The sequence below is a fragment of the Pelodiscus sinensis genome, chromosome 26, assembly GCF_049634645.1.
Source record: "Pelodiscus sinensis isolate JC-2024 chromosome 26, ASM4963464v1, whole genome shotgun sequence".
NCBI classification, from domain to species: domain Eukaryota; kingdom Metazoa; phylum Chordata; order Testudines; family Trionychidae; genus Pelodiscus; species Pelodiscus sinensis.
This window is the reverse complement of record NC_134736.1, coordinates 14985975-14998731: the sequence shown is the minus strand read 5'-3', so window position 1 is coordinate 14998731 and position 12757 is coordinate 14985975. Positions and strand designations below refer to the sequence as shown.

General features: G+C 53.2%; 1 protein-coding gene across 3 annotated transcripts in view; it reads left to right on the top strand.

The window, feature by feature from the left end:
• The window catches only part of OPCML (opioid binding protein/cell adhesion molecule like), a 1026659-nt gene that overhangs the window by 979350 nt on the left and 34552 nt on the right, over positions 1–12757 (top strand). For all 3 annotated transcript variants that reach the window (XM_075909407.1, XM_075909406.1, XM_075909408.1), the window contains one exon: positions 10097–10231. In XM_075909407.1, the coding sequence (XP_075765522.1) occupies positions 10097–10231 (135 nt within the window). The remainder of the gene's footprint in view (positions 1–10096; positions 10232–12757) is intronic.

The window sequence follows — 12757 nt, the reverse complement described above, 5'->3', positions numbered from 1 at the left end:
GCTTTTTCGGAAAGAGGTGTGTGTGGACACAGAAGAGGGGGTTCTTTTGAAAGAAGAGGCCTCCAGGATATAACACAGGTGCCCTGGTGGCCATTCCGTCCAGACTAATCACAACTGAAATGCGAGATAGCATCCAATCAATGTGGACGCTATTTTTCAAAAAAGCACATCGCTTTTTCTTTGCACTTTTGCTGTGTGGACGTCTCTTTCGAAATAAGCTTTTCCGGAAGATCTCGTCCGGAAAAGCTTCTTCCGAAAGAAGCCTGCAGTCTAGACGTAGCCGCTGATGAGAGCAGGTGCCTCCTGTTCCAAACCTGCTTGGTGCGATTATTTCCATCTACGGGGTGCAGACTTTGGACCAACTAACCGGAATTGGCCCCTGAAAACTCATTGGAGGTTTTGCTTGAATCGCAGGGAAGGCTGGCTGAGTTTGGGTGGGCAAACTCCCCCTTCGCTTGTGCTGAGGTTGCTTCAGTGGCGTTGTCCTGGTCTAACGGAGGGCAACTTAGCCCCATCAGTTTTGGTTAGTGTTAGAAGGACGGGGGGATGGGGTTGCAGGCAGTAGAGCTGCCACTTTCAATCCTGCCTCCTATGGTAATAACCCCAGGCTTTCAGCAACCCTCGCAGCCAGACCGTGCCAGCAGACCTCTTGGGTTTGCAAGGCCCTGCTGCCATCTCGGCCTGTCAGTCAGGATGTTCGTCTCCCCCCAGCTGCCTTTCCTCGCACTGTGCGGCATCTGGGCTCGAATGTCTGGAGCTGTCGCCGGTGTCCATGTGGCTGGCGGGAAAGGTCAGGCCGATGTCATTAATCGGGCTGCTTTGCCAAGAGGACTTTGCAGTTATGTTGCCCGTTGCCTTCTAGCGTCTCAAAGGGCCTCATTGAATCGCTACAACACATGGGTGAGTGAGAGCTCGGAGCGCGCCCGAGGAAGGAACTGTCTCCAGAGAGGTTACGCCACTGACCTCAGCCCACAGCGGCCGAGGGCTGGAGCTAGAACGCAGGAACCTTTGTTCATAGTCGTCTGTTCTACCCACGGGAAAGAACTAGGGTCACCCTTCGGTTAATGGAAAACAAACCTTCCCTCTCCTCCAGGCATGCCCGTGTTTAAAGCACCTACTGGATCTGCCTGGTGGCTGCCACCAGGCGGAGTTGAAGACGTTGCTTTCAACCTGCAGGGCATTTTATTAATCGCGCTTCCTGTTTGTATTGGTCCCGTTGTGCTAGGCGCTGTACAAACAGCACAGAAAGATGGGTCCTGGCTCAAAGAGCTGCAATCTAAACAAGTTACTGGTACCTGCCTGCTTGACCGGGACCTGCCTGCTCCCCACCCAGCCCCACACAGCTGGGGCAATGGCCTCCCTCCATCCCGCCTTGGTAGAGCTCCTGGATCCCCGGCACTGGGTTCTCCATGAGAATGAAAGGCCCTGTCCCCTCCAGGTCTCGGCTGTGTTGACCTTCCAGGGATGCTTGCATGGCCCAGGGGATGGGTGACCAGCTGTGGCCACGTGTGCCCCTGCGTGTCTGGAATGGAGGGCTGGGTGAGACAAAGGAATGGGGGGAGCAGAGTCTTGTGTGTCCTGTGCCCGCATCTCTCCTCGTCTGCGCAGGAAGAACTCCTGGCACATTCGCACGTTGCCTTAGGGTTGCCCTGCAGCTCTGGGGAAAGACACCGAGCCCAGCACCTGCGCGGCAGCAGGAGGCTGTGGGGGGAGTTAGTGAGCAGGAGCCGGGGGGGGGGGGGGGAGAGCGATCCTGCAAAGCCCTGTCACAGCCGCTGCAGTCAGAGTCCCTCCCAACCCTGGACAAACGGCCTCCTCCCGCTCCGCCAGCCAGCTAGATGCTGACCCCGGGGCGCTTTCTCCAAACCAGGCCGACGTCAGCACAATCCAATCATGGGGACTAATTAAGGCAGAATGAAACTGGGGGTTTATCACACTTTTCATTAACTCCGGCGTGGCGGCGGCTCCAAGGATGAAATGCACTGCGCTGCCCGTCCCCGCACTTAACGAGTGGGAGGAATCCGCTCCTCCATCGCAGCAATTAAATTCTCGGGAGGGGGGGATGCTGGGGGAAGATGGCTGGTAGCTTGGAGGGCCCCCCCCCCCGGCCTTTTTTCAGATCCCTCTTCCCCCACAGCCTCTGCCTTTCCTACTCACCTCAGCCTCCTTCTTCACCTCCTGGTCCCTTTTAGGGCTCTGTGTCCCTCCCTTCCAAGGCATCTCCCTTGTCATGTCACTTCACCTCAGGTATCCTAGCAGCCGGAGCTCCGGGAGACAACAACCTGGGCTCTCCAGAGCGGGGCGTGAAAGCCCCATTTGGCTCCAGCAAGTGCTGAGTGATGGGGAGTGCCCGAGGCTGGGCCTCCCCATCGGGGGGGGGCTTCATGATTGCCCCGTTCTGCTCATTGGTCCAGGATCTCCTAGCAGCACCCACTGATGGGAGACACGGTACCGAGCACTGTGGGCCTTTGGTCCGACCCAGCATGGCCGTCCGTGCGAACGGTCTCAGCCAGTGGTTGTCCAGCGTATGTTCTCATGACCCAGTTGAAGAAAATTGTTGATACTGCGGCCCAACGTATTCTGACTAGAGGGGGGGTTCTAGGATGGGCCTGGGGAGGGGAGCTTCGGGGTGTAGGAGGGAGCTCCAGCTTGGGGGGGCAGGGCTTGGGCAGGAGGGGCTTACCATGAGCGGCTCCCAGTCATGGTGCAGTAGGCAGGCTAAGGCAGCTTCCTTCCTCTCCTGCTCCCAGGAGCAGCCACTGGGAATACAGAGCTAGTGCTTGGGGCAGGGGCAGCGCATGGAGCCCTGTGTGCTCCTCCCCCTCCCCACCTAGGATTAAGCTAGATGGGTTTATGAAGGGGATGGTTTGATGAGATAACATGATCTTGGTAACTAATTGACCGTTCATTATCAGTGGGAAATAGATCAATGGAGAGATGATAGGAGTTACTAGAGAACTTTCTGGGTGTCTGGCTGATGAGTCTTGCCCACATGCTCAGGATTCAGCTGATCGCCATATTTGGGGTCGGGAAGGAATTTTCCCCCAGGGTAGATTGGCAGAGGCCCTGGAGGTTTTTCGCCTTCCTCTGTAGCATGGGGTGCAGATCACAGCTGGAGGGTTCTCTGCATCTTGGGGCCTTCAAAGTATTTGAAGGCTTCAATACCTGAGATATAGGTGAGAGGATTATTCTAAGAGGGGTGGGTGAGATTCTGTGGCCTGCACTGTGCAGGGGGTCAGACTAGATGATCATAATGGTCCCTTCTGACCTTAAAGTCTATGAGTCTATGAGGTGCTGGGCCTGCTGCCGGCTGCTTCTGGGATGCAGCACAGTCTGTGGTGCCAGGAGAGATGGGGAGCTGCCTTAGCCCCCCACTGCTCACCTGACCCCCCTGCAGCACCGACACTCAGTGCCCGACATTCCAGCCCCCAGTGGTGGGGCGCCATGAAAAGCCCTGCTCTAAGGAAGTGCTGCAGCCCGTTGGCTCTGTGCTTCCCTCTTCCCATCATACTACAGGGTCTGTCTTCATCCTGGAGACCCTCTTGCCGAAGGGCATCGGGGAGTGGCCTGTTTATTCTCAGGGAGGCTGGGAAGAGCCAAGCAGCATGTCTCCCGTAGAGCAGCGGTTCCCACCCACCGGTCCGTGGACCTCTGCCTGCCGGGCTGCGGCACTCTGCCAGGCCATGCCCCCAGCTGCTAATGAGCCCTGTCCTCTGAGGAGAGCTGTGGCCCATGAGGTGCGCGCCTGCGTGTGCACTACACATTCTCCTCCCATGGTGAGCGGTGCTGCGGGCTGCTCTGTGTTCTAGGCTGGCGCCGGCCCGCCGTGAGGCTGTGCTACTGGGGCAGCCTCACCACAGCCCTAGTTCCAGCTCTGGTGGCAGCCACCCGGCAGGGCTGCGTGGCGAGCGGCTGCCCCGTATCCTTTCCGTTGTGGGCGGCGTATTCGGGACCGAGGGGCGGAGCCTTCGCAGCCGTGAGCGTCCCGGCCTTTATCGATACCAAGGAGGAGGATCAGGTTAGAGGCGCTGGGGAGCCACGCTGGGTGTCCACAATTTCCACGGGGTCTCTCCTGCCAGCTCTGGACTGTACCACGTGTCTGGCCCTTTCCCAGCCGCACTGGTCGGAGTTGAGTGGGAGAGCCGGGCTCCATGACTCAAACCAGCAGGTGTCGGGGGGCTAGTAGCACCCGGCTATTGGGTAGGTGCTACGAGCCCGAGACATGCACAGGCTGAGTGACCCTGCGCCTCTAGGCCCCGACTGTTAACAGCCTGGGGAGGAACTCTCGAGCCACCAGAAATGTGCTCCCGTCCCTGCCGCAGACACTGCCGAGCCTGGGGGGCACTGGGACATCCAGGGTGGGGAGCTGGCACTGTGGGGCTCTGGAGACAGGGCTAATATTGGGGGCTGGGACTGGAGTGAGACTCTGGGGGGCTTGGGTGCAACGGAGCTCTGGAAACAGGAGGCTGGCACAGGACACTGGCACGGGGGGGGGTTGGGTGCAGGGAACTCTGGAGTCAGTGGCTGGCACGGGCGGTAGTGGAGGGGTGGGGGGCTCTAGGGGTTAGGGCTGGCACTGGGGGATCTGGTGGGAGGGCTGTAAGGGGAGACTGGCATGGGGGGGGTTGGGTGCAGGGAACTCTGGAGTCAGTGGCTGGCACGGGGGGGGTAGTGGAGGGGTGAAGAGCTCTGAAAGCCAGAGCTTTTGGCTGGCTGGTAAAACTATTGCCATATTTGCATATTAATTATTTGCATAATTAATATACAAATATGCATATAAAAAGTTGCCGGTCTGCCAAAAGTTTGTGAATGGGTTTGCCGGTCCCTGGCATCAAAAAAGTCGGGAATCGCTGCCTTAGAGACCCCACGTGCCTGTTCTGCCGCCGGACGCAGGGTCTGGCAAGTGACCTGGTGCATGCCGGCCGCTCGGCTGCCGCTGATCCCCTCTCCAGCACGCCCCCCCATGATTGATGGCTCCATGTCTGTCACGCAGGCTCGTCTGAGAGCACCCATTTGTATCCGTGTAGATCCTTATCTCTCTAATGTAGCGAGCTGGGCTTATCTCTTCCCAAGGCCCCTTCTCCACCGAAAGAAATCACCTGGGTTATTTATGTTTGTCTGTCACCGGCTCGTCGAATCTATTTTCTTTTACTCCCAATCATCTTTTATAGAGATCGCCGGGCGGATAGGCCGGGTCCATAAAGACCCCAGGATTATGGGATCATTACAGAAAAGACTCACTAACAAAGTGTCGTCGTCACTTATCCGCTTCATTTCCCCCCCCCCCCCTCCCGCTACCCGGTCATTACTTGTTCGTCGTCCCACTCTGTCGTCTCCACCCCACGCTCTCTATGAATTTCCCTCGCAAGGGACAGTTTTGTCTGCCAAGCAAGGAGGCTTTTGCAGTCAACGTTGTTATTTCCTGGCTTGAAACACTTGCAATTCCTGGATAATATCAGCAAGATGTGCTGGAAGTGTTGTTCGGCAGTGATTCCTGTGCGCAGTGTTGTGGTTTTTCTTCTTCTTTTTTGGTTCCAGCATATGAAAATGACTGTGCAGCACTTGCTCATGGTTTGATCCTTATAGGTTAAACTAGGGCAGGCTTTTGGGGCGGAGGCTAATCCCACCAAATGCAGGGGGGGACCAACCCCATCCACGGCTCCCCCGTCCCCCCACACACAGACATCACCTCTATCCAGGGGCTACTAAGGAACTGGAAAACTCTACTTTTTTTTGGCAGACAGCTTAGCAGTTAGCTGACAGGAGCACTGCATTCAATTCCTATATCAAAGAAAGAAAATTTAATAAATATTATATTCTGACATCTTGTGGCAAGTTACTTAAAGGACACTGGTTAGCCTTAACATTGTAAAGTATGTTCTTACTTGGTTAGTAACTCTGTTTAGAGAGACAGATCCTGTCAGGACTGCTGGACTTTCTCAGCTCTGGAAGGGGAGTGGGGTCTAGTGGGTTACAACAAGGGGGCAGATATATTTTAGATCTATATACAAGCATCAGGATGGCCATACAGGGTCGGACCAAAGGTCGTTCTAGCCCTGTATCCTGTCTTCCAATAGTGGCCAATGCCAGGTGCTTCAGAAGGAATACACAGAGGAGGCAATCATCATGATCCATCCTGTCACTTATTTTGTTTCTTTTAAATCTGCTGCCTATAAATTTAATTGGGTCAGCTTCTTGTGTTACGTTAGTGAGGGAATAAATAACATTTCCTATTCTATTTTTCCACAAGAATAACCACACTCATTTTTCCATGCCATTCATGATTTTCTAGACTTCTAGGCTGGCATGATTTTCCAGAAATGCTTTTAATGGAAAAGTTTTACGTTAAAAGCATTTTCGGAACAGAGCGTCTAGATTGGCATGGACGCTTTCTGCAAAAGTACTTTCTGTGGAAAAGCGTCCGTGCCAATCTAGACGCGCTTTTCCGCAAAAAAGCCCCGATGGCCATTTTTGCGATCGGGGCTTTTTTGCAGAAAACAAAGCTGAGCTGTCTACACTGGCCCTTTTGTGCAAAAGTTTTGCGTAAAAAGACTTTTGCCCGAACGGGAGCAGCATAGTATTTCCGCAAGAAGCACTGATTTCTTACAGTAGGAAGTCAGTGCTTTTGTGGAAATTCAAGTGGCCAGTGTAGACAGCTGGCAAGTTTTTCCAGAAAAGCGGCTGATTTTCTGGAAAAACTGGCCAGTCTAGACACAGCCCTAATGTATCCCCCCACCCTTTAGTTATTTCCAATCTGAAAAGTCCCAGTCTTGTTAATCTCTCCTCATATGGAAGCAGTTCCTTAGCCTTAATCATTTCTGGTGTCCTTTCTGTACCTTTTCCAAATTCAATACATCTTTTTTTCAAATGGGGTGACCAGATCTACATGCAGTATTCAAGTTGTGGACATACAATGACGTTATGTAGAGGCAATGTGGTATTTTGTCGTCTTATCTATTCCTTTCCTAATGATTTCCAGTATTTTGCTAGCTTGTTAGTTTTTAGCCTGCCACTGCATATTGGACAGATGTTTTCAGGGAACTATCCACAGTGATTCCAAGATCTCTTTTTAGACCTATTTTAGACCCCATCATTTTTTTAAAATCTATCATTGGGATGTATTTTCCATGTGCATTACAGGAAACCCCTGCATTACGACGGTCCGAGTTGTGATCCCTTGCACTTACGACTTATTTTTGTAAGGGCAGAAGGGGCCACAAACGCCTGACTTACATCCTCAGCCCACACAGAGCCTATCGTACATTGCGGGTTTGAGTTATGATGCCCCCAACTTGTGATGCGATCGGTTTCGGGGGAAGCGTCGCAAGTTGGGGGCCGCCTGTGCTTTGCACTTATCAACACTCAATTCCATCTGCCCTTATGTTGCCCAGTCACCTGGTTTTGTGAGATCTCTCTGTGACTCTTTGCAGTCAGCTTTGGATTAGTCATTGTTTGCCTCTTTTTCAAGAACATCTAAAAGTTTAACAGCCGTGGTCCATATGCGAATCCCAGCAGCACAACACTCATTCCTATTATTTTCTCCTATCTTTTAAATGAGTACCAGGCAATGTTTCCATAATGATCGAACAATCCTTCAATGACTTGAGAGCCCAGCCTTTTGTTATGCTTCATCACCCTGCTTCCCTCTTTTTATAACACATTCCCTGCCCCAAAGGCAAAGCTGCGAGAAGCTCGAACTCTGTTGCATGCCACACTGCTGGTATCATGCAAGGTTCCCATTCTTGCCACCCAGGTTCAATTCCTTATGTGGCGAGATTGCTGGGGATTGAACTTGATGACCTCCTTATGGTCTCCTACAGCCCTATGATTCTACTGAGACAAAGAACTGCCTCAAGAGTCAGGGCATAGGCTTGCAGCAGACTTCAGTTATGAAATCTAGGGTACAAATTCACTCCTGCCCCCCATCCCTCCATAAATGGCACCCTTGCTTGATCACTATTTGGGTGGAGTGTTAGATCAATAGACTCTTTCCCCAATCTCCAGCAGACAGCTTTGCACAGCTAGAAGCATAGAATCATAGAACACTAGAACTGGAAGGGACCGCAAGAGAGCATCAAGTCCAGCCCCCTACCCTCATGGCAGGACCAAGCACCATCTAGACCATCCCTATACAACCTGATTTTGAATATCTCCAGTGTCTGAGCAGTGCCTCTTAGATCAGTACATCTAGAAATGTATGGCTCTCCTTAGCTCCAGTTGAGAAGAGTTGAGAAGAGTTTCTTCTGTCCGGCCTAGGCAGAATGAGAACACTGGTGCCTGTTTTTAAGTCTTGGCTTGACAAAGCCCTGGCTGGGATGATTGAGTTGGGATTGGTCCTGCTTTGGGCAGGGGGCTGGACTTGATGACCTCCTGAGGTCTCTTCCAGCCCTAGGGTTCTGTCATTCTATGATACAAAGTATCCTAGACCTCAATGAGCAAATAGACAAAGAATTGCTATTGCTTCTAGAGCAGCTGGAGAAGGACGTTGGAGGAGAAGGAAGACGCAGCCGTTGCATTCCTCCTCTGTAGACAGAGTGTGCGGGAAGGAGAGAGGGAGCAGAGAGCCCAAAACTAATTCTGTACCAGTAGGGGGTGCCATTTGGTCACGGTCACGCACTGCCCTGAACTACACAGTCAGGACATCACAGTCCGATTCTCAGTTCCCTGGCAAAGATTCTCTGCAGTGCTGAGACCTGCCGGTTAGAATCCCCTCTTTGGAGCAATACTGCAGCCCTTATAACTTCAAATATATTTGCACTGGGCAGGGCCAGTCTGCTTCTGTGTGTTGTACAGCGCCTTGCACAGCGGAGCCCGCGTAACGAGAATAACCGCACTGATAGAGCAGCAACCGTTAGCTTCCAGAGAGGGCTGGTGTGCAGGAGGGAACATTACCACCCAGCGACTGGCCTTTGCTGTTCAGTGGCACTTTGTGCTAATGCCCCTGGGCTCATGATACGAATGCTGCAGCTAACTCACGTCGCCACTGAAATTAAATACATCCTCCTCCCCTTGAGCGGAGAGTGGCCGGTATACATCCCCACACTGCCAGCTGAGAATAAAGTTTTGTCTTTACCATACTTTATAGATGTCCTGAATTAAACCTCTGAACATCCCTGGGAGGCCGGGAACAATCATTACCCCCATTTCACAGACAGGGAAACTGAGGCACAGAGCGCAACTAGCCAATGATTACAGCCTATAAATGGCACAACTGGGCATAGAACCAGGGGACTTGACTCCCTGTCCCATTTCTTTGCCCCGGGATCAATTATTAATAATATTTTAGCCCCCGGCTTCAAAACATACACCCGCCCCTCTCAGCATCGAGAACCCAAACACAGCAGCGAGGTGCTAATGAATGACCATGGGAAATGATGCTGGCCTGTCTAATGTGAGCGCCCTAGCAGAGTGAAATGCAGAGCAGTGAGCAGGCCGCAGAAGTGGCCACAGGAGTAAGAGCGCCTCGCGTGCTTTTCAGGTGTAACAATTTGTCCCTACAATGGATTAAGGTTACTTAACATTGCTGGCTAGATTCTGTGCTGTGGCTCCTGGCCAAGGCACCATGAAAAGCGCAGCTCCAGGGCTTTGCCTTGGCGCTGCTTTGGGAACAGAACAGCCCCAAGGATAAACGGGAGCAGCTGCTGTGGGGTGCAGCCTTCCCAGGTCCATGCACCGGCCCAGAATAGCTGGAGCCTAAAGCACCGTGGCTGCTCCCCCGCCTGACCGTATGCAACCCAGCCTTGCCTCGGACACACTGACATTGGCCCCTGCACCATGGAGAGGCTATTCTCCAGCCCTCTGCAGCTCGTTTGGCACCTCTGTCTACAGCTGGAGCCAGAGCGAGGGGAGAATCGGTTCCAGGGTCTGCTATAGGCAATCATGTTTTAAAATGAGGGACCGCCAGGAATTCACTTCTCTTACAGCTGCAGGGAGATGTGGCACCTGGGATCTGTGCGTGTGACAAAGAGCCTGATTCTGATCCCAGGGAAACCGGCGCAAGTCCACCGGAATCCCCAGCTGATTTTATTGCCGCTGACCAATGGGAAAGGAGGCAGCGGGTTTGGGGGCTGATCTCTTTGTGCCTTCTCTCCTGCAGGCCGGGGCTTTGTGAGCGAAGACGAGTACTTGGAGATCTCGGGGATCACCAGGGATCAGTCCGGGGAGTACGAATGCAGCGCTGTCAATGACGTCGCTGCCCCAGACATCCGGAGAGTGAAAGTCACCGTAAACTGTAAGCAGGGCGCAGGCCTGATCCCGTCTCCTTGCTCACCCCCTTGCTCGCTCTAGTGGTGGGGCCTTATCAAAGGGATCATTCTGGCTTTTGCCCTCCCTGAACCCTGATGGGCGTGATGCTGTCTGTTCACCCAACTGCCTCTTCTGCTCTGTAGACCGTGCTGTTGGGGGGCTGTATACACTGCAGGCGGAAGGTGTCATTCCCCGCTCAGGGGGAGGTACCTATACCAGCGCCAACCCAGCTAGCAATAAAATATAGTCACGCTGGGCGAGTGGCGGGGGGGACAGCTGATGGAGTGTCAGCCCATCGGGGAGCCAATAGCCGCAAGGGGCCTCTGGATAAGGCGGTGGGAGAACTAACTTCATGCTCCCAGAAGGGGCGGAGTCTCGGGTGGAAGGGGCGGAGTCTCGGGTGGAAGGGGCGGAGTCTCAGGCAGAAGGGGCCAGGCTGGGGCAGCCAGCTCTCAACAGCATGCCCAGAGCGCACTATGTCATGCCTCCCCTTCTCCCCACCCTTAGAGCTGCCTGGAGCACACCGCGCAGTGCTGTGGTGGTGATTTAAAGGGCCAGTGTTCTGAGCATCCAAGACTCTAGGCATGTACTAAGGGTGGCTAGTTGTTTGCACACTCAGTGGCTCAGAGCTACTGCCATTGTGTCTCCTTGCACTGGGAATTGTCCCCTCGGCTCCAGTGCTGCCGCACCCGGGGGGATGATGGGCAGTCCTAAGGACCCATAGCTTTCCTTTCCCGACCCGCTGGCATGGGGATTCGAGCGCCTGGATTTCACTGCTTTGCAGGGGTGTAGAAGATCATGAACAGCCCCAGGCGAGGGGGATGCATGGCTGAGATCGTAGTGTACCAGTGCCGGCTCGGGCGTGCGTGTGTGTCAGAACAGCTGAACTACAGCCATAAACTCCTGAAAAAAAACTAAAGCAGATAACATCTACGTCAGCATCCCTTACAGACTATTTATAGCGGGGACATAAATGGTAATACCTTTTTCCCGAGGAGCAATTCAGGGGGAAAAAATCTCTAGTGGCTCACCACACACAGAGCACATTAAATATCCTTCCTTTTAGGCGGGAGCTTGTAGAGTTTTTATATCCACTAAATTGCTGTAAGAAAATCACATATATACATTTCATTAAGCTTAAAGCATTCACATTGTAGGACAATTTGTTCTTTAGAAGCATGGTTAGGAATTTAGAGCCCTGACAATTTAAAGACTTCAGATGACGTGCCAAGGCAGAACAGCGGAGGAGTGGCTAAGCTCGTTGGCATTTCAGGGGTGACTTGAATTCTTTTGCACCTCCGAGAAGCTTAAAACCCCTGAGTGTCTTCGAGATGAAGGGCTCCTCCACTACCTGCTGGTCTTTTCTTTTCAATCAGGATTCTGCTGTTGTAATCCTCTTTCCTCCTGACACAGGGAGAAGTGGGTTTAGCAGAGGTGGGTGAAACGGGCACAGTCGAGCTGTTCTCTGCACGTGCAAAACCGGGATTGGAATGGCTCAGGGCTACGCTTGACAGTGACCCTTCTGCGTACCGGGAGGTGGACGCCTTGGCATACATTGTTCGGCCTAGGCTCACCACTCCAAGCTAGTCTTTTTGTCTGGGTCCAACCGGATTTTTGGCCTGTTTCTTGGCACAACAGAAGGGTTTAAAAGCTGCCCAGGTACAGAGAAACCAGGGAACTTTCCCGGTCAGATTAGAGCCTGAAGGTTAGCCCCGTGTGGGATCTGAATTACATGGCAATGAAGCCGAGGGGCCTTGAAGGGAGGATAGAGCCTGGTGCATTCCAATTGCCCATATTAGGGCACCCGCCCTATTAGGTGGGATTATGGCGTTCAGAGGTAGCACCCTGCAATGCAACTTCCCTTCCCATTCTGCAAGCTCTGAAGTTCTGTCTGTGCCTGTGGCATCTCCCGTGTGAAATGTGTGTCCCGCACAGTCCAGCGACCAGAGGGGAGGGCTAGATTGGAGATTAGGAAAAACGATTTCCCTAGGTGGGTGGGAAGCACTGGGATGGGATCCCTAGGGAAGCAGTGGAGTCTCCATCCCTAGAGGTTTTTAAATCCTGGCTTAACAAAGCCCTGGCTGGGTTGATCTCGTTGGGATTGGTCCTGCCTTGGGCAGGGGGCTGGACTTGATGACTCCTGAGGCCTCTTCCAGCTCTAGGATTCTAAATGAGAATCCCAAAGATTCGGCGTGAAATCGAATTGACAACGGGCTTTCGAAATGAGTTAGTGCTGACGTGGCTGCCCTGGGCCTGAACCCTTTTCTCTAGCAGGAGATGGGGCCCGAGCAGCTCCAAGCATCATCCGTGTTGTGGCCCATCACTAAGCTGGCGGGGGGTGAGCGGAGACTTTGCTCTCCCTGGCTGGTTTTGCGTTTGGTTTCTTTCCTGAGGCTGCTCACCCGGGGCCCAATGAGTGTTGGCCACGGTTGGTCCTCTGTCCTGTCAGGACGTCTCTTTTCATGCTGGCCAATCAACCCTCTTGGCTGTCCCATGTTGGCTAGACACTGGC